This window comes from Ctenocephalides felis, unplaced genomic scaffold, assembly GCF_003426905.1.
Source record: "Ctenocephalides felis isolate EL2017-DRISC unplaced genomic scaffold, ASM342690v1 CF-g0.4_SCAFFOLD_03571, whole genome shotgun sequence".
NCBI lineage: Eukaryota > Metazoa > Arthropoda > Insecta > Siphonaptera > Pulicidae > Ctenocephalides > Ctenocephalides felis.
This window is the reverse complement of record NW_020539725.1, coordinates 34,727,897-34,753,793: the sequence shown is the minus strand read 5'-3', so window position 1 is coordinate 34,753,793 and position 25,897 is coordinate 34,727,897. Positions and strand designations below refer to the sequence as shown.

The 25,897-nt window shown below is 27.7% G+C and overlaps 2 protein-coding genes across 2 annotated transcripts in view; both read left to right on the top strand.

The window, feature by feature from the left end:
• The first annotated feature begins 1,536 nt into the window (after nucleotides 1-1,536).
• Nucleotides 1,537-17,630, top strand: LOC113385955 (transmembrane protease serine 9-like). The gene is made up of 21 exons (XM_026623773.1): nucleotides 1,537-1,541; nucleotides 1,618-1,693; nucleotides 1,847-1,963; nucleotides 2,079-2,216; nucleotides 2,416-2,577; nucleotides 4,059-4,147; nucleotides 4,203-4,368; nucleotides 4,417-4,521; nucleotides 5,179-5,316; nucleotides 6,661-6,802; nucleotides 7,610-7,680; nucleotides 8,090-8,178; nucleotides 9,521-9,665; nucleotides 9,751-9,867; nucleotides 10,677-10,817; nucleotides 11,052-11,241; nucleotides 14,111-14,294; nucleotides 15,879-16,032; nucleotides 16,310-16,453; nucleotides 16,924-17,064; nucleotides 17,394-17,630. The coding sequence occupies exons 1-21, from the start codon at nucleotides 1,537-1,539 to the stop codon at nucleotides 17,628-17,630; spliced, it is 2,751 nt and encodes a 916-aa protein (XP_026479558.1).
• Nucleotides 17,631-21,325: 3,695 nt separating this feature from the next.
• Nucleotides 21,326-25,897, top strand: part of LOC113385954 (carcinine transporter-like) — an 8,113-nt gene continuing 3,541 nt past the window's right edge. The window contains exons 1-8 of the mRNA XM_026623772.1: nucleotides 21,326-21,558; nucleotides 22,630-22,727; nucleotides 22,813-22,975; nucleotides 23,257-23,433; nucleotides 23,846-23,995; nucleotides 24,276-24,500; nucleotides 25,354-25,568; nucleotides 25,725-25,837. Coding sequence (XP_026479557.1) covers nucleotides 21,326-21,558; nucleotides 22,630-22,727; nucleotides 22,813-22,975; nucleotides 23,257-23,433; nucleotides 23,846-23,995; nucleotides 24,276-24,500; nucleotides 25,354-25,568; nucleotides 25,725-25,837 — 1,374 coding nt within the window. The remainder of the gene's footprint in view (nucleotides 21,559-22,629; nucleotides 22,728-22,812; nucleotides 22,976-23,256; nucleotides 23,434-23,845; nucleotides 23,996-24,275; nucleotides 24,501-25,353; nucleotides 25,569-25,724; nucleotides 25,838-25,897) is intronic.

Below are 25,897 nucleotides of genomic sequence, written 5' to 3'. Positions count from 1 at the left end.
GAACGTTTTTAATTTTAATTGGTGATTTAGGAAAAACGTGCGGGTCTGAACAGAATGGCGATACAAGAATTATTGGAGGAAGCCCTGCAGTGGAAGGTCAATTTTCTTTTGCAGTGAGTGTGAAAATTTATAATATGGTTTTGAGAAAATTTAAGTACTTTTGAAGCTCAAGTTCAATTAATGTGATGTGACATATACTCTTAAGGGGCACAACTAGTGTAACTGCCTAAAAAGAAGGTGATTTTTGGGAATTTATATTAAAAAAAAGTAAAATTTTTGAAGAAAAAAATTAAATATTTTTTAAGTTATCGTCGATCTCCAACGGCGCGAAAAAAAGGCCCTTCACTGCTGCAGTGATTAAAATTAAATTAAAAAAAAAACTTCTCGTTAAACTAGATAATATTGTCTGTGAAATGAACTACGATAAAAAAAAATCAAAAATTGACAAAATGGCGGCGTTTTAAAAAAGAAGTCGAATTTTATCCAATATTTTGGTCGTTTTTGGACTGCCAAAATTCGATTTTTGATCCGATCAAAAAATTGATATTTCATTTTACGGAGAACTATATATGGAGCATGTAAATAAAATTCGATAGTGATCGGATCATTTGTTTTTGAATAATCACTGCAGCAAATTCGGAAAATGCTGTTTCGAGAAAAACGCGTTTAAAGATAAAATGATCGTTATACTAGATACTATATATATACTCTTTAAATGGCTGTGGCTCAAAAACTATCTAAGATATCGATTTAATATTTTGGTATGTTGTTTTTCAAAGTATAACCTATCGAAATATGAAAAATTCGATTTTTTGAAAATTTCACACTAGTTGTGCCCCTTAACGCTTTTATAATATAGACAGTTCCATAACATTCGGCAGGCAACATAATTATTTGTGTATTAATTTCTCGTAATAAATAATAAAAAATATAATTCATTTTAATTAAGCGTTCAAATGCTTTCCAAATGACACGTTCATTAAAAATAAGATCTTGGCAAACAAAAGTTGAAAATATCAACGAGGTATGCTCAGAATTGCTCAAATGCAGAATTTCAAAAATTATGAAGCAGTTTGAGGTTAATAAATAAATATGATGTGCCAGTGTGTGTTTTTTTTATTATAAAAATATTGAGAAAATTATATAAATAAATTTAATTCAGGTATCCTTGCGTGTTCGCGGCAAACACTTATGCGGAGGTAGTCTCATTAGAAATGACACAGTTTTAACTGCAGCCCACTGTATTATCATGTATGTATATTTTTCATTATTTTATTTTTTATATTAAATTATACTCTGCATTTATAAAAAAGCAGTAATTCTGTGTATATATATGCGAATTGTCAAATATATTTTCAAATTGGATAAAAAAAATTAAGTGATTAAGCATTAATTGTAAGAAAAATTAAAATAAATTGTAAGTACGGTAAGCTAAGCAATTATAATAAATAGATAAAAAAACAAATAAAAAAGTATATATTTAACACGTTGACTGCGAGTGTCGACAACGTGTCAACATCCCCTCGTTATTTCGTAATGGGGTTGTTGACACATTAACTAGTTCCTACCTCTGCCAACGTGTTAAACAGCTCTAATTTTTTATGTAAAATTTTTTAGAGATGAACCTGAATACTACACGGTTGCTTTCAATACAACAACTTTAATTGAATCTCCAAACACCGTTTCAATGAAAGTGACAAAAATAATAAAACACAAAAAATTTAACTTGGATATAAATTTTGATTATGATATAGCAGTTCTTAAGGTAAATGCCATTACCTTTTGCAAAGTGTTAGCGCTTTTTTTTAAATATTATACAGCAATAAAATATATCTACTTTTATTAGGTAAAACCAGTTGGATCATCAAACAAGACTATTTCAGATATAACAATAAAGTTGAACACTAATCCAGTAAAGGATCATACCAATTGTACAGTAATAGGATGGGGCGATACATATGAGGTAAGATTTATCCTCTAATAATATAAAATTATATAAAACACGAACGTAAAGTTGTTTTAGAAAATTTGCGAGTTTAACTCGGATACATTAATTTCGTTATGATTTCCATTTGCAGGGTTCGCAGGCAGGAAGCCCTTTTCTTCAATATGTAGAAATACCAATTATTCCTAAAACAGAATGTGTAAAAATTTATATGAATTTATTAAATAGTGACATGCTTTGCGGTGGATTACCAGGAAAGGACTCTTGTCAAGTAAGAAAATAAATTTCTAATAAATTAAAATATCGTTTTTTTGGATAAATACTCATACACGATCAGATCAGGCAAATCAATAAAAATAGATGATATTCGAAAGATTAGCTTCTAAATGTAAAATTAACTTACAATTATTTTTATGAGTATACACATATAATATTTGCTTATTTTTTAAATTCTCATTTATAATTTTCAGGGAGATTCGGGTGGTCCTCTTGTATGCAATAATAAATTGGCTGGAATTGTTTCATTTGGAGAGGGCTGTGGTAAAAATCCAGGCGTTTATACCGATGTATCGCATTACTTAGAATGGATAAAAGATGCACAAAATAATGCTTATATTATAAGGCAGTCTCATGTAATGATTTTACTTTTAGTCACAATTTTAATATTTAGGATAATATAATACATGTATTAATATATATTTGTAATATAAAAATAGAAAATTGTAATTGTTTTTTTGTAATCTCTACATTTAGCAATAATTGTTCATGATGAGAACGAATGTAATAAACAGTATTACGATTTAATACTTTGTGCGAGCATGAGAATTAAAAAGGTGTAAGTACGTAAAAATATTTATTTGGTAAGGTAAAATTAGATAGATTTATCATTTATATTTGAAGATTTCAAACAAATCAATTTTGTTGAAAAATTATGTTCGTAAATTGAAAATCAATGAATGAGATGAGAGACACGAGGCAAACAAGAATTATAAGGAATAAAAATATAAAAAAATATATAAATTATGTGCTATTAAATAAGTATATAAAATAATTGTTTTCTATATTAAGAACATATTGTATTCATAAAACTTATTACAAACATGTTCTTTTTAAACATTGTTACTCAAATTACAAATGTATCTTTTAAATCTAATCATAAATAATAAATTTAATTGATAAAAAGTAATTAGATTTAGTATATATATATATATATATATATATAACTGCATATACGTCAAAGCAATCGATAAGTATAAAATCTGTATCATCGAACTTAAGCGTGTTAAAGGTAAATACAGTTTTATTAGTATCGAAAACTGTGATTGTACACCAGAATTTATCTTCTAGATAACGAAACTGATACCAAATTATACAAATATATCACCAAGCATAGTTAAATACCTTTTCGTATAATCTTTTGGCATAGTCAACATTAAAATGATTAATTATGGCATCATTTTAGTTGCACTTGCAACGATTTTGCAATGCGGTGAGTTTATAATATTAACAATAAATTTTAAATTACTGAATGGTATTTTAAATCACATTATTTTAACATAACATATTTCTATATCATACAGGTGAGATGACTGATTTTATACATAACGGAGAGTCGAGAATTGTTGGTGGAGAAATTGCAAATAAAGGACAATTTTTATTTCCGGTTGGTATTAATTTAGTGTATAATAAAGTAAAATTTTATTCTGGTCTATTACATTATTGTTAACTATAATATATTGCGTTTTCATGAATTACCAATTTAGATCAATATTCGTAATAAAAGTGATAAATAACAAGTATTATTTAAACAATCGGATATCGAATTCTTTATCAACTTCTTTTTACTCTTCAAATTTTTGTTGATCTTCAAATTTGATGCTTAAAGAGCATGGGACGTACCTTTCGTAAAAATGTATCTATACACTTATTTAATTTTTAAAAAAATTAAAGGATTCCAACCCTCAACCATATCAAATACAAACCCATTTTCCAATTCAAACGCTCGACATACAACAATTTTGATGTTTGTTGGCACTTTTGTGAATTTTTGGTGTGTGTTGAGTGTTTATTATTAAATTTGTCAAATTATACAAATAAAATGAATCGTTCATAGGTGTCCTTACAATATTATGGGCAACACATATGTGGAGGTAGTTTGATTCGAAATGACACTGTACTGACAGCAGCCCATTGCGTGGAAGAGTATGTATATCATAAATTAATCAATTCATTTAAGTCAATACACAAACAATTTTAGTACGAAGCCTGATCACTACAAAGTAGCTGCAGGTATTTTCAGATTAAAAAATATTCCAAAGAATAGCATAATGAAAGTGACCAAAATTGTCAAACACAAAATGTACGGCATCAACGAATCTTACATGCACGATATAGCAGTACTAAAAGTAAATGAAATCGTACAAGTATATATTCATTAGCAGATATTGTTTTTAACGCAATTGTTTATTCAGGTAAAAACTAGGACGGGGCATTCTGGTAAAATAATACAATTAAATGACAAGCCGGTTAAAGAAGGAGCTAATTGCACTGTCGTGGGATGGGGAGATTTGTATCAGGTACGATTTTTTATTATAATTATCATTTAATTACATTTGGGCTCTTCCTTGGATAAGTGAGTTGAGCTATGGGACTTCAATCAGAAGTTCCAAGCTCGATTCCCGCCGCGGAGAGTATGATGTCGAGTGACGTTGGTTGTCCCTTGGAAATATAAATAGCATTATGTTTCTATTCTTAATAACAGCCTTTTAGGATCATTTGTTACAATACCCCAATTAGAAAAATTAAAGCGTTTATTATTACAAGTAAACTATAATGAATAGTATAGTAAATAATTATCTTGAATAGTATACAAAAGACAATTAATGGTTTGCCTATCAATAACGTTGTTTTTAGTAATAATAAGGAGTGTCCTATACACCATTTAGAACTTGTGATAGTCCGTCCCTGTTACTGATCTTTATTGCTTTTATAAAATTTGACATGCACCATTACAAATTAGGCCTCAATGTAGTTGTGATTAATGCTAAAGTGAAATATAATACAACTACATTTAGTAATAATTAAGAATCTTAATATTGGAATTGAATTTGTAAAATTAAGAAAGAAAACCACATACATATTCCAGTGAGTCAAATGTTGGCAAGCATCCTAAATTTATGTAATTGTCTTATTTATGTTTTATTGTATGAAATGAAATATTTTTCCACTTTTAGGGATCAAACTATGGCAGTGATGCACTACGTTTCGTTAATATTTCTATAGTTTCAAAAGTATCGTGTGCCAAAATATATCAGTCGCTATTAACTAATGATATGTTATGTGCAGGTCAAGGTGGCAAAGATTCTTGTCAGGTGAGACACATTAACAAACTGTAAAGTATTTACTTATATTAATATTCAAATTTCCATAATTGGATAAAGGTACAAAGTAACTCCAGTTTATTAACTTCCCGAAGGAGAAGTTTATGTTTTCATGGAAAAATCCGATTCGCTAATTTTATGTTTTCTCAACGTTTTAAGCCATTCTGAATCGAATGAGACCAAATTTGGAAAAAGTATGTGTGTGCGTGTGTGAACAGATTTTTTGCCGAAAATCGACGTTTTCTCAAAAACGTCTGGACCGATTTCAAAAGTTTAAAAACCATTCGATGTATCGCGATGAGGATTAGCGTTTATCAATTTTGTGCGACGATCAGCCAAGCCGTTTCTTTGTAAATAGCAGAAAAGTGAAAAATTTTACAACAAGTAGTTTAACTTTTAAAATTGATCAAAGTTTGAGAAAATGAGTAGTTTTTTTGTCGTTTGTTAAAATTAAAATTAGACGATTTACTTGGTATAACGACAGAGTACTTGGTCATAATGAACATACTAAACCATTGAAGTCCTACGGAAACTGGTTCAATTATAAAACTTATTGATTTTTGAAAATTTTCTTCTAGAAAATACTCAGAGTTAATGTGTTCCTTCGCTTTCAATTACGTGTAATAAATCCACTCGGAATACTTTTAATCACGCATAAATTAATTTATTTTTTATTGATTAAGTCGATTAATTAGGCAAAAGGCAAAATACCAATGCCAACTAGTTTAACTATAGTTTTTATTTCATTAATAGAAAATTAATGAATTTTTAAAACTACTACTTCAAAATTAAAACTTCTCAATTTGTATTTTTATATACAAAATAAATTCTTGAACCTAATAAACAATTTTGAACCATTTATGCCAAATCGTGTGCTGCTTATAAATTTATTACACGTGAATAAATCGGCAATGCAATTTTTATTATCAATTAAAATATTAAAACGTTGCTCTCGATTGCTTTTTATTTTCAAAAATGAATTTTGCATAATTTATTAAAACGTAGTACAAATTGTAGAGCAAACTTGTAAGTCCTGTCTAATTTTATATTACACTCAAAATTGTTTCCAATTCCTCGCATTCCTATGATTTTATCCTCTGCATTTTTTCTCTTCTTGTGTATTATATGAAAAAAAAAGATTGCATACTCTAATTGCGGTTCTATTTTTTGAAAAACGTATATGTTAACTTTGGAATCACAAAAAATATTAAATATCATAACTGACTTTTAAAGATTAATATTATAAAATAAATTATTTATTATTATGAATGATATTAGAATGGATCAAACAAACACCATAGATATTGGAAATTTATTCCAGCATCTATTTTCCAGGGAGATTCAGGAGGGCCACTCGTGTGCGACAATAAACTAACAGGTATTGTTTCTTTTGGAGCAGGCTGTGGCGATGTACCTGGTGTATATACCGATGTCTCACATTACTTAACATGGATCAAAAAAGCTCAAAATGATGGAAGTGTTATCAAAAATTCACTATATCTATCTATAATATCAGTCATAACAATTGTTGTAAATGCTATGCACTAGTCAGTCATGTGACATCAAATACAAATGTGTTACCTTATTCAATTTTAAAAGATTAGTTATTTATAGTGATGTATTATATATTGAATGAAGGTTTCTGAATTTTTTGAACATTTAAGAATTTTTTGGATAATTTGGAAAATCAAAGATAACTATAAAATAACATGTAAGATGACTAGACCTTGTTGCTTATAAATGCTTAATTATTTTTATTAAAATAGCGTTTTTACAACAGTAACGAAATCTGTGTCTTAAGTTTTATTTATATTTTATCATATCAACATATTTAAAATTCTTATATATATATATATATATATACAATCCTAATTTTTGAAGTAATTTATTGAAAATGAGTTAAATTATGATATAGATAATTAGCACTATCTAATTTAAAATACCTATTAAAATCTTTTTATAATCTAATGGTATTGAAAGATTACTAATTGCAGATATACCATCAAATTAATCATCAACTAGATACCAAAAATCGTAAATGTTTTACTATTATCTGTTAGATAAAGAATTATCATCGAAAGTAACATGAAAAAAATATAATAAATTAGTTATTTAATATCGGTTCGTTTGAAGTGTTGCAAAAATGAATATAAATATTAGTTTTGTGGTTCTAATCTTTATAGTTCTTTTAGTGAAACATGGTAAGGCATAAAAATTAATTATTAAAATATTTTTGGACGGTGGCATTATATTTTTCAATAAAAATGCTCATGCTTATTATCAGGCTATTCAAAACACTTGGAAACAAAAATTATTGGAGGTGAATTTGCAAGAGAAGGCCAATTTCTATTCCCAGTAAGTGCAAATTAAAAAAATCAACGTGTTCTATTAATTGAATAGAAATATATAATTGTTCTGAAAATAGAAATTTTAATATTTAAATTTTTTATTTTCATTTTGTCAATCACTTGAACTTTTTATGTTATATTTAGATAAGTTAGTACTTTTCTGAACATTTAGAATATTATGGCACAGGTTTGAAATTGTGCAAAATTCTTCACAAATATAACAAGATGTAAAACTTTGGTGAAAAATATAAATTATAAATACATTCAAATTCTGTTGTTGTTTTTTTAATATCTTATATAAACCAAATCTAAATATGTGGTAAATTGAAACTAGTAAACTTTTCTATTGTTTTCCTAATACTTCAATAGTAAATTGGTTTTGTGAATCACAAAAGTAAAAATAAAAATGGTTTTAGGTATCACTTAGAAAATTAAACAAGCATATTTGTGGCGGGGCTTTAATTCGAAATGACACAGTGTTAACAGCTGCTCATTGTGTGGAAGAGTAAGTATATTTTTTATTATACATATTATTGGCTAATAATTCTCATTCATTCTCAAAATCGAACCAACCACAAAAGTCGTATTTCTCCAAATGCTTCAAAATCATTTTCATATTCATTTGAAGATTACGTATGAAACAAAACAATTGATTCTGGTTCAAACTTTAAAAATTCTTTTTATCAAAGTTTATATTAACACTTTCCACTCGTGAATTCAGAGATTTACATGAATTTCGCCGCCGGAGTGCCGGCATCCGAGTCGAAAGGGTTAAATTTGAAATTAGTAAACTTGGATAATAAATTTTGTCACGACCTTTTGAATTTTTATACTGTTTGGACTGAACAATTATTCGTATGTGATACTGATCTAAATCTATGTAATTAAACGATAATTAATTTATCTTTCCCCTGTACCTACTCAGGAAAGTTCAAAGGTTTGATATTCGTGTATCATATTTATCAAGTTAGTAACAAAGTTAACAATTAAATAAAAAAACAAATTTAAAATTTTTTGAACTCATTTGATTTTAAGATTTTATTTGAGAAGTTCGTTGCAAATCCGATATAATTAGTTAAAGCTTTGGCATAATCAACATTTGCAAACTTTTTTATCAATTTCGATAGATCGATAGATTTTACTTTGTTATTTGATCTTAAAATGATTTTCTCTGGTAAATTGCAGATTGAAAAATATGGTATTCTAAAAATATGACGCCACATTAAAACAAATTAAATTTTCTTTGGAACTGTCCCGAATTTTTTTTTTTAACAATTATAGCTGATATTTATATTTTAAACAATTATATTTAACTTTTATTTAATTTGATCAAATTTTGTAATATAGGGTGGCCCATTTAAAAATTGGAATTTATCGATTGCAACTTGCCTGTAGGCCACACCGTGCGGAATTCGAAGTTGCGATATATGAAAAAAAAAACTAAGAATTTTGAGACCTTTCTGACGATGTAAACCGTAAGATGGATTTTTTTTAATTACAATATTTATTACAACTGTTAAATAATTTAACATCTAGTAATAATAATAAACAATAACATAAATTTAAATAAATAAGAGTACATAGGATAGAGTTTACATTAAAATGATATATGTAGTTTGATGATTTAATATAAAATAAAAGCAAATAATAATAAAAATAAAATTATTAAATAAAATAAATGAAACTTCTGAATAATAAAATAATACTAGAAAAACAATAAAGTGGAATTAAAACAATAAGTGACAGATAATAAAGATGAACCAATAGATAGACCACCCTGTACTTTGAATCACTGAATTAATTAATCATCATTACATTTGTTGAATCTATTTTATGTTTATTTTCAGTACGAATCTTTCCCTTTACACCGTGGCAGTCGGTATTCTTGAAATCTCGCAAGCCAAACCAAATGATATATTGAAAGTCAGGAAAATAATTTCACATGAAAAATATGACAAAAACTTGTTCCAACATGATATCGCTGTGTTGAAGGTCAATATACTTTTTATTAAGAGTTATATGAGAAACAATTCCAGTTTATTTTTATTTACAACTTGAATATCTCCTTTTTATATAGATTGAAACTGTGGATGGATTAGCCCCTACGCATAAGGGAAGAACAATCAAATTAAATGAAGATAAAGTTAAAGATCACACTAATTGTACTGTTATGGGCTGGGGAGTTGTAAGAACGGTAGGTCTGCTGAAAGATTTAACCTTTTGCACTCGTTTGCTTTTGAACTTGAAGCATACTATGTTTTGAGAGTGTTGACCCATTTGTTTACTGTAACCAAATTTCAAATATGTAAAATGTAATCTGAGTATTATAACTATTTTTGCATGAGCACCATAGTTGCACCATAGTCCAGAAAACGTTGTTCTCTTATACAGTACACTAATAGATATAAAATATAATAAGTTTGAACTTAAAAAATTTTTATATCAAAATCTTTCAATATTATAATTTTTATTGAGTAAATATAAACGACATAATTAAAATGTATTAGATTTAACTTATTGTTAGTTTATAATTTGTGATATTAAGTATTTTCTGAGAGAGTTGTGATCGCACTATTCAACATAGATGCTACTTAAGTATATACTAAATCGTCTACCTGAAATTCTCGAGCTTATTTTAAGTAAGAGATGGTAGTAAGATAACCATAGATTTGGCTGTGATAGCTCGGATTTTCATCATGTATCCCGGATATTTCTAAAAGCATTTCTTGTCTCGGTTTTTTATTTTTTGTCCCGAATTGTTCAGGATTTTTGAACAAGTTGTCCCGATTTTGATCACATAAACATGACTACCATATTAGTATTTAATATGAACCAAAATAAATATAATGCACTAGTTGTTATTTGCAAAATATGTATACAACAACATACGGTGCGGATAATAATAAGCATTAAATCATATAATCAAAATGTTTTTCTTTAATAAAGATTAAAATTAAAAAGCACGTGTTGATCAAAAATATATTTTTACATTATTTTTCACAGGCAACTCCTCCAATAGCGAGCCCATTTTTGAAATATGTTTTTGTACCAATCAATTCTAGAGTAACATGTGATATGATATACAGCAAAACGTTTACTGAAGACATGTTGTGTGCGGGTACACCAGGAAAAGATTCGTGCCAAGTAAGTTTTCCTACAGTTCATTTTTACAATAACCTTATATATAGATACATATTATACTAGATTTTTTTTTAAATTATATGAAAGCGATTTCCATCTAATACAATGTCGAAAGTAAAATGTTTGTATAGTTGCAAAGGATATGATAAAAAACGTCTGAAAATAACATTTCTCAGTTCTCTCACAAACGACCCTCGTTTTTAAAATAGTCATTATTATTATTGGTGTGTATTTTAGGGAGATTCTGGCGGACCTCTAATATGCAATGATAAACTGGCTGGAATCGTGTCATTTGGAAAAGGATGTGCAGTATACCCTGGAATATACACCGATGTTTCACATTATATATCATGGATTAAAAAAGCACAAAATTCGGCAAATGCTAATAATCAATCTCTATACTTAATTATTTTTACACTTGCAACGAGTATGCTGCTTTTCAGAAGTTGAAGTTGAAGAATTATTTTTGTTTAAATAAATCTGCTTCTAAAAGATAAAATCTTTATTTTGATACGTATTTTCTCATACTATTGTAATGCTGATGGCAAAAGTGAAATCATAAATATGAACTTGTTTATTGAATATAATACAGACTAGAATAAAAATTATAGGCTTTAAATAACACAGGCTTCAAATATTATAAACTAAAGTTTAATATGGCTATTGCTTATTGAAAAATAAACTAAGCTGCTCTATATAAAAATTCTCACTAAAGTACAAATTTGTACAGACATCATTGGTTTAAATGCTAATTCAAATGTTCATATAAATACGTATAAGTATATAATATAAAAATTCGAAATAGTTTAATATAACAGCAGTTAGTGATTGTTCACACTTAACACTAAAATTAATTAAAATTAATAATTGCAATTAATTTCTGCATAATTAGACCATAATAAATAATGAAGCATTATTAAAAGCACACGTTAAAAATGCAGTTAAAAATGTAATGAATAATACAAAATAAATTATATAAAATATTCAGTCGTAATTTTTCCTTGTTCGAGTTGCGCAAAAGATATGACAAAAAATAATACAGTTTGTTAATAGTTTTTGAATTCTCAATATATATTTAAACGAGATCAAAAATGCGCGAAAAGATCAGAATTATGAAACATTAACGATCATAATAGATTATGATCAGACAATGAATTAAGAAAAAATTACTATTAAATATGAATGTGCTACAAAAAATTTCTTTTATTTTTTTGTTTTCAAAACAGCGGGTAGTATTATACATGTTTATCGAATCTATCTATTAACAAACGACATGAATAATCATATACGTTTAGTATTTTTGTTTGTCATTTGAAGAGTTTTCTGGTATCAATTCTGCTAAATAATCCACTGATCGATACATGAAACAATGTTTATTATGATCCCAAACTGCTATTAATTTATACAAACTGCGTACTTTGATTATGTTATCATATTTACACAGAATTTATACAGTATGTCCATACTATTAACGCATTGTTGAAAAGCTAAGAGCTTCTGATTTTGATAAGAGCTTTCGAACCTCTGCAAGCTCTTTCAATAAATTTAATGTTATTTGTAATTAAATACTTGCCAATGAATGTGCACCGTTCGATGTTGAAACTAAAAAAATGTATAAAAATATCGTTATGTACTCGGTTTTATTCACCAGTTTAGTTTCTGAATGTGCGATCGCAGGTAAGTTATATAATGATATATAATAAATTTAATAGTAGTTCAAAATACGCAGACATTCTTTGGTTAAAATGAATATAAATTTAATTTATTAGATTGCATTGCCATCTACTGCTAGTTTTGAGAAAAAAATTATCGTAATTTAGAAATTTTACTTATTATTCCCCACATGATAAATTAATTCGATTATTAATATGCTTATAAATTAATTTTGCATTTTATAATGATCTACACTTGCTAAGTGAAAATTAATAAAATAAAGAAGTAAATAATTTTTAATACATTAGAATCTGTTCCAATCATGAACATAATAATTATTTAATTGCCAAATTGAAATGAATGAACCTAAATAAAGTGTACAGAAAATTAAATAGTTGCTTTTGATTAAATTTATCTTCTGATATTTTTTTATACATTCTTATACTTTCATGTACATTATGTATTTATGTAGTTCAAATTATAAAATGAAAATAATTTTGATGTATGAGTATTCAATAATAAGCAATAATTTGTGAAGAGCGCTTAAGATTTGTTTGGTAAATATAGGGTGTCCCAGACCATGATGTCAAGCCGAAACAGGGTGATAATGTTGACCTTAAATGGACTGAAGATGTTTGTGATGTAATGTAAAGAATAATAATAAATTGTAATGTAATAATGAAATTATCAAATGTTTCACAATTTTATAATCCTGATTAAATGCGTCAACTTTTGATGAAATTCATTACACGCACACACTTTAGAACATTTTAGTTTAAACAGAGCCTCTCAAAGACGACCGATTTAAAAAAAATTAAATTCACAGTTCAACAAAAAGTCTTAATTCTTGAAAACTTGAGACAATTATGTTAATTTTTCACGGTTCAAAAGTTCAAATAAACAAAATGATAACAGTTAACCACAATAACCAAAAAATGGTCATAATTCCACCAAAACTTTAGGTTGCACTTAAAAGCTTATAACTTCCAAACAACGGAAGATTAATTTTTTTCCCATATTTTTCCAGGACAATTAAGGTCAATACTATCACGCCATTTAGGCTTGACGTCAAGGTCTGGGACACCATATATATACATATATATAAGGGTGGTCCTTAATATCAACATTTTAGAATTTCCTTGCTCCCAAGGGCTTAAGCGGTTCCAAATTGATTCGATAAAAAACAATTATCTGAAAGTTTTAGCTCTTAACTTTTAAATAGTGCGCAATTCAATCAAACTTTGTATGAAAATAGCATGGAAAAAAATTTGAAAATTAAAAAAAATTTTTAGGTATAACTTTAGCGACATATGAATTAAAAGTGAAAATTCGTGCCATTTTTAATAGAAAATTCGACGCTATGCAAAATTTTGGAATTTTTTTTTATGCTATTTCCATACAAAACTTTGATTGAATTGTGATCTATCTAAAAGACAATATTAAGAGCTAAAACTTTCAGAGAATAGTTTTTTATCAATTTGGAACCATTTGAGCCCTCGGGAGCAAGGAAATTTGAAAATGACCATATTAAGGACCACCCTAATAAATATATATATATATATATATATATATATATATATATATATCATTGTAGTTGTATTTAGCACAACAACAATTTCTTCAATTACTCATCTAATTTACAGAATCGCATGCTTCCAACCGCATAGCTGGTGGTTGGGAAGCACAGACAGGAGACCATCCCTATCAAGCATCCGTGCGATATTTACACGTAGACGCCAAGTACGGCCCTGGAACGGGGCACTTTTGCGGCGCGACAGTGCTTACGCCTACAGCGGTGTTGACAGCAGCGCACTGCGTTAACGATGAGTGAGTGTCGTTGATAACATATGAGGCGATTTATTAATGAGCAAACAAAGACTGTCTGTCTCCGCGTTTCCCAACTTAATGTTAACTAGTGGGGCGCCTGGCATCGTGCCTTAAGGCAAATTCCTCGAACTTCCCGTACCAAAAATTATTGTTTTTTTTTTTAAAACGATTAACATTTTTGAAAAAATTTTACTTAAAAAAAATTAGGTTTTTGAGAAACTATAAATTTGATAAAAAATTATTTTTTTGAAAAACAAAGTTTTCTTTATTTTGACATATTTTGGAAATTCTGAACTTTTTTCAAAGCAATCGTACTGCTATAACTGCATAGAGACGGAATATAGAAGCGCGTAAGCGCCGCTTCGCTGTCTAACGGATAAACATTGGTACGGAACCCATAGGAATGTAAACAAAATTTATACGTATTAATAAAGTCTCCGTGAAATATCTGATAATTTGATGTGCATATGTTTAATGATCATTTTCGACCCCCAAATGGCATTTTTTTTACTTGATCTCCGAAACCGCTAGACCTGCCTTTATGAAAATTTTATTAATTCTTTATCTTGTTAACACAAGTAAAATGTTTTATGAATTATTAAAATCGGACGCTTAGTTTTCTTAAAAACTGAGTTACCATGTTCGGCACTTTTTGCCCCGTATCTGCACCAAAAACTAATCAGCACGTTACTTTATCAGTACGAATCGAATGTTTTTTGAATTATTTAAATCGGTTGATCGGTGTTCCCGAAATCGTCGACGAAAATTTGTATCCGCACACACACACACGTACATCCTTTTCTTCAAAGGTATGTCAAAATATTCAGAAACCTTTGAAACGTAAAGATATATAAAAATTTTCAGTTTCGATTTTTTTGCGATTACTATAACTTGCCCTACGGGAAGTTAAAAACGGCAATATATAGTGCAGTTGGTATAAAAGAAAAAACCAAAGTTACTGAATTGCCTTATAAATGTATTGGAGTATTTTCTAAAATTCTCATATCTTGTAGCAATTCACAAAATTTGAAAACAAAACATTTTCACTCCGATTTGTTAACAGATATTTTTAAACTCATGAAGATTTTTTATTGAGATTCTTCATGCTTCTAATAAAGAACTTCGATGGTTTAACGATTTTAACGAGACGACGATTGCACAAATTATAAACAGACAAAAATAAACAAAAATTTTATCACCGCAAAGAATATAAAAATTAAAACATCTACTTGTTAGATAACTTTTGACAATGCATAAATATATATTTTAAGCGAAAGTGTCTAAAACTCTAGAATATTGCAAGTTTTCATTTTGATCAAAACGATTTGAAATATGAGAATGGAAAATATAAAACTTGTTTCACACAGCGTGGACATTAAAACCGTTATTAAACAAGCAAAAAACAATTATTTGAATATCAAAGAATAATTCATTTAAAATAGTAAGAGTATTTAAATTGACTATTAACGAGTTGAATCTGTATCAATTAAGTGCGACATAAAATTTGGTAGAATACTTGTTGGTTAGATCGCTTCATTTAGATTTTAATAATAACAGTTAGATTATTTATGTTTCCAATTACAGTTCCAAAACTGTAGACAAAAGCCTTATAATGGTGGCAGCTGGTTCATTGGATTTAAATGATACGGAATATACATCAATGCGCACAGTCAAATCGATAGTAACCCATGAAGATTTTGAACATGATGGATGGTTTAATGATTTGGCCATTATTTTTGTGAGTAACTAGTTTTGTTTAACAACTACTGACATATTTTAACTGTAAAAACAGCATTTATTGAGTTTTCTAAAAGAAAATGCGAGCCTATTTCTTCTTTACCTTTCATGGGCAACTTAAAAACTAACATTTTCTCTATTGTCATAAAAGTTCATAAAAATTAAGTACTTCAGTGTGATATATTTGGATTTACATTATCTCGCAACTCTATTTGCTAACACATATTATTCATAAATAAATAATTCAATTAATCAATTTTAAACGATTTTAAAAATAGCTATCAACGCCATTGAATCTTGAAAATTCCAATGTATCAGCAATTGGTATACGACAAGAACCAGTAAGTGCAGGAAGCAATTGCACAGCCAGTGGTTGGGGATCTACGGAACCTTTAGAAGAAGATCAAGATAATTCAGACTTAGTAAGTTGGATTGTTATACTGCCAAACTTTTGAGACCTCTTGAAACTTTGCAATATTCACAACAATATTCACAAACCCGTGAAATATAGCGCATCATTCACCAGTCTAGTAGCATTCATTTACCAGTCAGTTGAATTCTACTCCTAGTGTTAGGAACAATAATTCTGCCAACGACGATAAAAAAAGGCCTAAACATTGATTATTGAGTTAATATTTAAAAAAAATCATTTCTAAGTACAAAAATGATGAAAGTATATATTCGACCTCAACAGTATCTTCAACCTTAAATTGAGTTCATGTTCGACCTTAACGTGATTATCACATAAACTATTAAAAATGTCTCGTCATGCCAGACAAGCAGATTTAATTTATAATTTCATTGTGATGTGTCTATTACTATTACATCACTTTCCTATTTAAAAAACATGAAATACATGCTCATTATTTAGTATTTTAATTCATTGCAATAGATCTTCTACACGAGTCAAACCTTGCTAGCTGTGGATCTCCTAGTTTGGGATAAGGAAGATTGTGAAAAAATATATAATCGCAAACTGCATGAAGGAATGATGTGTGCAGGTCATGAAACAGTCATCAAAGACACGTGCCCGGTAAGATAATTATATATTTATAAATATAAGTAATAATAGATTTCGTGGTGAGATAATCTTGATTAAGTTGGAAATAATATTCAGTGTTTATTGTAATAAAACGTATTGTTTTATTAAGAATATCTGGAAAATTTTGTATTCAATCTATTCAAGAACATAGACAACTGCGTATATGGATGATTACTTATTTCTTGAGATCTTTAGTAAAAATTCATTCGTGTATGAGAAGATTCAGTAATCCTAATAAAATTCAGCTCATAAACTAATATATGTATAATAAGTAAAAATTTTCATTATAAATTTTTTAAACGACGTACGATTTTTGTCAGGGTGATTCTGGTGGTCCCCTAGTCTGTGATGGTTTACTAACTGGAATAGTATCATTTGGTAAGCAATGCGGGCAACTTGGAGTACCAGGAGTATACACAAATGTTGCTGATTATTGGCAATGGATTAACGAAACTCTAAAAAATGGTGGAAGTAGTATGAATGCTCCAGAAATACAATACATTTACAAAATGTTGATAGCTACAATAACGTTGATTTGCGTTCTTATCCTAATTTGACTTTGGTTTATAATGGTATGACACTGGCAATATGGTAGATGGTTTAGCAAAATATTTTTTTACAAGTAATTAATTGGTAATTGGTGTAATGTATATGTTAAAATTATTGTTAAAAATTATTCGAATAATTACAATCATTTGTAATACGAGTCAAAAAGCAACCATTTTGTACATTGTGTAGAATTTAAATAAATTTCCTCAAGTACCAGAGAAAAGTATACACATATCGTTGGTTAATACAATGTAGTCAGAGAACTTTGCTTGTTGTAATAAATTATTTCAATATAGGCAAATTCATATAAAATGTGTGTTAACTTCAATGAAAAAGAATAAAACAGTACAACATCTAATTCACTATTTTAACTAGAATTAAATTTATCAAAAATGTTATATACAGTATAAGCTTACCACTATAAAATTAAATACTGATACCTTGCCAAAAAAATAATAAACATATAATTATCTATGTTATTAAATAAGAATTTCCATTTTTATAGGTTTCAATAATTTCCTAGCAAGAAAGTATAAACTACAATATAGATAGCATAAACTATCTATATTGTACATTTACTTCTCAATTAAAATAAGCCACTTAAATCTCACTACAAATCAAAATATAGTAAATTTTAGTTTAGAAGTTTCTTGCAAATATATAAAAGCATTATATTTATACGTTCATATGTTTAAATTTATTACTTCACTATCATTTGTATACCGCACTAATAATTGAATAAATACAATTTAGCTTCTACAGCAGAATCTCAACCAAGATTGATCTTCCTAGATAAAATATTAAACACACGTGATAATGTTCAAATACATTCTCCAGGTATGCCATAAATCTGTATCATAGATAAGAAATGCACTAAGGAATTGTTTAAAATAGCTATATTAATTTTAAAACAAACATTAAAATTTATTAACAAATTATTTATTTATTTTTTATGTTTGTTTATATATATAGTATTTGGACTAGCGTGACTGCTGTAGTGTTTCAAGTCAAGAAAAGTGAAAACACAGGAAAATTAAATTTGAGGAAGATGTAGAGGCAAGGAAGCTCAAGTGAAGAACCAAAATGTATAAAACCGGAGAAAAATGATAGGGTTTTCACAAATTGAGTTTTATCAAAGGGTAGTTAAATTATTGAAATAGGTACAGCATTATGGGAAAACATCGGCAAAATGCTAAACTCTAGCTCACATATACAGGCGCACACGCATATTTTTCCTATTGTTGGTTTCTCTTGGAATTCACTTTTCTCGATGTGGCTTGGATGGAATTTTCCACTTTCATAAAGTCAACGAATAATATAATTTATAAAATTTAATCATATTTATAAACTGTCAAATTCTCCAAATTTAAAAAGTAACGATCTTTAAAAAAAATCAAGTACTCAATCCAACAATTTTTCTTAACGTTTAAAGTATTCAAAACGCTCCAAAGAATGTAGATAATGATCAACGATATTGATTATGAGGTGAAGTAATCTGCTAATATCAATTAATAGCCTGGGCATCTAATTGGCATTTTACTTATAATATTTTGTTTTAAACTGACGACTACGTCTGACTTTGATCATTTCATTTTCCACAAATAAGCTTGCTTTGGGAAGGTTATCATATCAACACGTGCGATGTGGAAAAACAAATTTGAACGAAAAATTCTATGTGTACACCCGTGTTGTATTATATTTGCTTTGCACCTTATATGCTCAAGCGGTATTAAGTTGTCACCTGAGACTGTTTAATGGACATATTATAATTGAAGTTCAGTTTTAATTAGACCATTAACTAGAATCATCATGGTGTAATATCTTAAATTTAGAGAAAGGTATGTGAGGAAAATGGAAAGTGTCAAGTGATTTTAAAATAATATAAATATGAAATGTTAGATAAGTATTACATAATAATATAAAATAAATAATACAATGTGATGAAGTTAAAATTTTAGCTTTTAGAGTGTAATATTAGAGAGCCGATTACTATGTGACATTGCCAAGCGTTTATTATTTATTTAAAAATCACATAAATGCATTTATCTAAGTTACTGCAAAATTTTTTATTACATTGATTTTTAAATTTATATGCGTGCAATTAGATTAATTTACAATCACAATCATTATGAATAATTTGCCTTGGAAAAAACAATCGTAACAGTAAACAGATTTTGCGGTAAGTACATGGCAAATCACGATTTTTTCTGTAATACCCACAAAACACGTTTTCATTATTAATCATTGTTTTCATGCAATGTCTGTTTATTTAAAAATAAAACGGTGATTCAAGCTGTATTAATTAATTGATATTTTAAACACGTATGTAATTAAAATACATAATCATTTGAGTATTTAGATGGGTATAACATATCTTTAAGAATTGGAACCAATAAGGATTAGTTAGTATTAATTGAAAAACAATTGTTTGTCAACTACTGTTTAAACAAAATGATTTAATCATATATTAATTTAAAATAATTCTTTAATGATAAAGATATAGAGCCTGAGAACTTGATAAACAACTAGCTTTACTAAATAAAATAGATTCTCCAAAAATTCAGTAAAATTTATTAACGTTATTCCAGCTAAAAAATTTTAAGATATTTCAACCAATAATTTTAAATGTCTGATTACCTAAACATAAGTTTAAAAACAACGTTTATAAAAGATAACTTTATAAATAAATTTGAATTGAACAATAAAATAAAAGGAAGAAAGAGAGCATATAACTGCAGAAACAAAATCAGTTTACTTATCTTCAAGTAATTGATTGATATGCTTTTATTATGAAACTTTTTTTGGCGATATATATCATGGTCTTATAGAACTTACTGAAATACTACGGCCTTACGACAAGTAGTTTATTTTTTAAAATTTATGAAAGTTTGAGAAAATGAGTCGTTTTTTTGACGTTTGTTAAAATTAAAATTAGACGATTTACTTGATATAACGATAGAGTACTTGGTCTTAATGAATACACTGGTTCAATTAAAAAAATATTGATTTTTGAAAATTTGCTTTGAGAAAATACTCCGATTAACGTATTCGTTCGTTTTCAATTATGTGTAATAAATCCACTCGAAATAATTTTAATTACTCATAAATTAATTTATTTTTCATTGATTAAGTCGATTATTTACACATATCGAGAAGTTCATGTAAATCGTTAATGTTGTAAGTGTGATATCTAAATTATAAGAAAAATTCATCCAATACAATTATTATAAAAACACATAAGTTCTCTACATCATATTTTAAATTTATGAAGAGCAAGTTTTAAAACTTACCCTAAAGCGGTAACAACCAAATCAAAAGTTTTGATTATGACATCAAAAGTTTATAATTTATTCAATTTGTGAAATTGGTGACACTTTTTTCTTAGCCGCGCAAAGAAAGTTCCTTGTTTTAAATTTACCTTTTAATTGAAAAATAGTTAAAATTTTCATTATGGCACGGATCTTTAATATTTATTTGTTAACTAATTTTTCAATAGCATTTATTCATAATCCTATACAAATTCTATCAACTTAACATTCTTTGGAACCATCAACTTTTTCAAATGATTATAATATATATTATATATATTTAATATAATAGAATACTTGACAAGAATAGAGTGATGGAACATAAATCAGCTGTAAAACTAGAACCATTAAAAATTTAAATAAAATAAACATTATTATAGCCGTTAATCAAGAAAATGCCTCACGATAAAGATGCCGTGTTCGATAAAGTTATGCAATCTGTAGGAGACGATGGAGCCTTTCAAAAACGATTCAACTATTTCTACAATACTGCAATGGTTGCCTTGACTGTGATGCCCTACATTAACATCGTCATGATGATGGCAGTTCCTGATCACTGGTGTCATGTACCAGGCAGAAACGAGACCAATTATTCACTCGAAGAGTGGAAAGCATTGACATTGCCAAGGTTTGTAATAGTATCCTTAAATTTTATTATACCAGTAAATTATGAATAATTTTAACTACGGTTTGAATGCAGAAATATATTGGAAATTAAATTTGCAATCCGGGTATGTTAACGCGGACAATAAAGTCAGAACTTCATTAAATCAATAAATCACGATTGAAAATCGATTAACTCTGAATATTTATGAAGTATATTAATTGAAATAAATATATAAAAAAATACAATATGACGAAAAGAAAACATTATCTCGTTTAGCAAGTGTAGATTCTGCATACCATAATAAAACTTTGCGGTCAGACACATGAGTAAATTAAGCGAATTCTAGGAACTAATTTTTAAATGATATCATTGATTGTAAACCAATCTATAAATATGTTGTAGAAAAACTTTATTCACAAATATTAGAAAATAAAAATAACTAGATATTATGATTCACTTACCTTTTGTCGAGACTATTTCATCAATTAGAAAATTAGGTGGATATATTAAATTTACCCGTCTCAAGAATGATCTTTTCTGAAAGAAATAAAATAATGACAATAAAAAATATATTGATGTAGGATTTGAATTTGATTTCAGTTAAGTTTGAAGATAATATTTTTATATAAATTAATATTCATTTGCAAATCTGAGTTGGTAGTCTAATTTCTTTGCCAGTAAATATAAATTGTAAGTAAGCTGATACATTACTATATACTACCAGTTTATGCATTAATTGAAAACAAATAATTTTTATTAAAAAAGTGTGCTTTATATCAGTCAGACAACTATCAGCTTTTACACAAGCTTCGTGTCATATATTAAAAGTTTTTGCTAAGATTCCTTCTTCGTGAATCGCTAGGTGATTCAAACAAGGAACTATTTCGGCAAATTGGCTGGCATCAATTGGCTGGCATCAATTTGCTAAAATACAAATCGTATCCTCCAAACTTTCGTTTCATCTTGTCATTCAGGAACACTTTTAATAATTCACATTTGAAGTTAAATTACGTATTCCTTAATGTAATGTATAACGTGTATTTAGTATATCTTATTAAAATATACTATTCAAGATTTTTTATATTATAATAGAGAATATAATTCCAAAGGACAAATCGACTACAGCTCTTGCAATATGTACAATAAATCATGGTCTGAAGAGACAAATAAGATTGAAAGTCAAATAATACGTAAGTAATCTAATATGTAAGTATGAATGTGAATATTAAAATATCGTAAACCAAAGAAAAATAATAGTTTTTATTTTTTGAACAGCTTGTCAGCATGGTTATGAATATGACAGAACATGGTATTTATCAACGGCTCCGTCAGATCAAGACTGGGTTTGTGATAGAGAACTCTATGTAACTAATACATTTGCTATTGGACGTGCAGGCGAAGTCATAGGCACATTTATTTTTGGACAATTAGGAGATAGGTGACTAAATAATTCAAAACGCAAATTTTTTTTTACAACATTATTGGATATGATATTGTTTTTTTGATATAAGGCCAGAAAGTTTTGATTTAACTAATAATTTCAATTATTCTGTCAAATTCTGTTCTCATCAATAGTTGCTTTTTTACCTGAACTATGTACAAGTTTTCCAATAAGCTTTATATTATCTTGTCGTTACATTTTATAATCAGCGTGGTCTTCATTTCGACTAATTTATGTTCTCAATTTACTTAATGAAAATATCAAATGATTTCTTGCAGGATTGGAAGAAGACCAGTATTTTACTTAAGTCTCATCACAATCGTCACCGGAAGACTAATTACAGCATTTACTTCCAGTTGGTTTATTGTTTTTATAACAGCGGCTTTTCTTGGTTCACTAACATCTACATCTGTTTTTCAAAGCCCTTTGATAATTGCGATGGAAATATCCAGAAGGTATGAAAAAAAACCCATTTGGTTATTCTAAATTCACAATAGCTTATATATGATGTCTCTACTTGCAACCGATTTAGAAATGATAATAAGTACAACATATATTTTAAATATTTATGTTAATTTTGCCAATTATCAACATAATATATCCTAAAATTATTTTTTATTGCACGTTCAAATAAAAATATGTTATATGCAAAAACAAAATAAAAGAGTTAATGAAAAAAAAACTGTAAGTAGCTTTCTACATTACCATAGTCCCTTGGTCTTCATACCCAAACGCAAAGAAGCATCACTTACAAGTAAACAGAGTTTTATCAAAAACTAATCTGGAAACATACAAACCAGTATGGCATTTTTATAGATAATAACTTAAGTAAAAATATAAATAATTAATTAGTTTATTCTTTCTTAGTGAAGATAGAGCACACATTGCCATGATGCAGTCCATCGGGTGGACCAGTGGAATGATTCTTATGCCGTTACTGATGTGGGCGACGCGAGATTGGTTTATCTTTGCTTTGGTTAGCACTATTCCATGTACAATATTTTTAATTCATAATAAGTAAGTTAATGTTAAGTTCACTACTCGACATCTTTTACATTTTGATATCTTAAATATTTTTTTTTGCTTTTATAATATATTTTCATCATACAAGTAACTTATCAATGCCTTCCCTTCCTTCATTTTATTCTAACCTTCATTTTATTATATATTGACTAATACAAAATATTACTTGATGATTATTGGCAGTTGTAGAGAAAATGTAATACAATTTTAAGCGTTTATTAAAAGGCGATTTAAAAATCGCTTGATGCATATATACCAAACTTTTCAATTTTAGGTATATGATTGAATCGCCAAGATGGTTGGCAAGTCGATGTAAAATAGAACGATGTGAAAATACATTAAAAATCATTTCCAGCGTAAATAAGACAACTCTTAATGAAGATGCAATTAGAGTGTTAAGAGAAAAATCCTCAGGAAAACCAGAAAAAGTTTACGGAATCATGAGTTTATTTTCTAGTTTACGTTTAGCTAGAAATACTACACTTATTGTGCTTTGCTGGTAAGTTTTCACTTAATAACACTAACAAATCCAAAAGTAATTCCATTCAATTATATATATATAGATTTTTTAAATATTAAAATAATAAAACCAGAATAATAAACTAATTTAATTCATTTCATAGAATTTGCATGAAATAATTTTATTGCTGTAGAAAATTATAACAATTATAAATAAAAAAAAATCAAAATACTTTTCATGCAAGTAATTTGCTATGAGAATTTCATCATTATGTAACGTTGTTAAATACCCAATACGTAGAAGAAACAAGCAAGTTTCAGATTTCATGACAAATCGTATCACAAATTTCATAAAAAAAATGACAACATTTATTATTCAGTCAATATGTGGTCCAACATAGCAAAAAGTTATCAACAAAAAGTTCAATTTGATATTAATTAGCAACCAAAAAACGTGGTCATGACCATTGGTATTGAATAATAAATAACATAATGCGTTTGTAACAATTATCTGTTGCATACTCAATTATGTATTTCATACATATTTTATATATTTGCAATTAAAATTATATTAAGTAAGAGAATGAGTTAAGAATAGTGTATCTAGAAGGCAATCCATTGATAAGATTATATTAGATATATTTTAATGAAGGATTAATTTAAATAGATTTCGCAGCCGAAAGGCTATTATGGGAAATAAAATTAATTAATTCTTCAATTTAAAATTTAAGATATTTTATAAGTAAATAATATTTTAGAAATGCCTTTATAGTATTTTTATAAAAATATTACTTTAGTATTAGAAAAGGGCAAAACCCAATGATGAGGCTTGAAAAATTATAAGATTTTTTATATAATTTTTCAGATTTTTACATTTTTAATTTAATTTGCAGGATTGTATGTTCCGTGACGTATTTTACATTAATTTTGAACGTGAGCAATATGGGAGGTAATCCATTTCTCAACTTTTTATATCAATCGGCAGTAGAATTACCAGCATATCTACTAGGACGTTTCTCCAGCGACAGAATAGGAAGACGTTGGACCTCTGTAGCTTCTTTTGGAATTGCTCTGGCAGCATCTTCCATTCTTATATGCATTGCCAATGGTAATTACAAATACATCATATTTATTGTCACATATTTATCTTTATCTCCAATTTTTACAATATTAATAATCACTATTTAATTTTATTAGCTTAAAAAAGCTATTCAAAAATAACTATGGATTCTAAAAATGAGATTAATAAAATTTATTATTTCAGATGAATCCCTCCAGAATTTGGTCCCACTGTTAGCCGTGGTAATGAAATTTTGCATAAGCATCACGTTTTATGTTGTGAATCTGCAAGCAATGGAAACATATCCAACCTTTGAGGCAGACAGGAATTTCCATTGGAACTATAGTTTCAAATGCATTAGGAGTATTAGGCCCATA

Excerpts from the sequence above, each read along its gene's own strand:
- LOC113385955 (XM_026623773.1), top strand. Across the intron at positions 2,578-4,058 it reads ATATTATAAGGCAGTCTCAT|GTGTCCTTACAATATTATGG; the intron begins GTAATGATTTTA and ends AATCGTTCATAG. Across the intron at positions 6,803-7,609 it reads AAAAGCTCAAAATGATGGAA|GCTATTCAAAACACTTGGAA; the intron begins GTGTTATCAAAA and ends GCTTATTATCAG.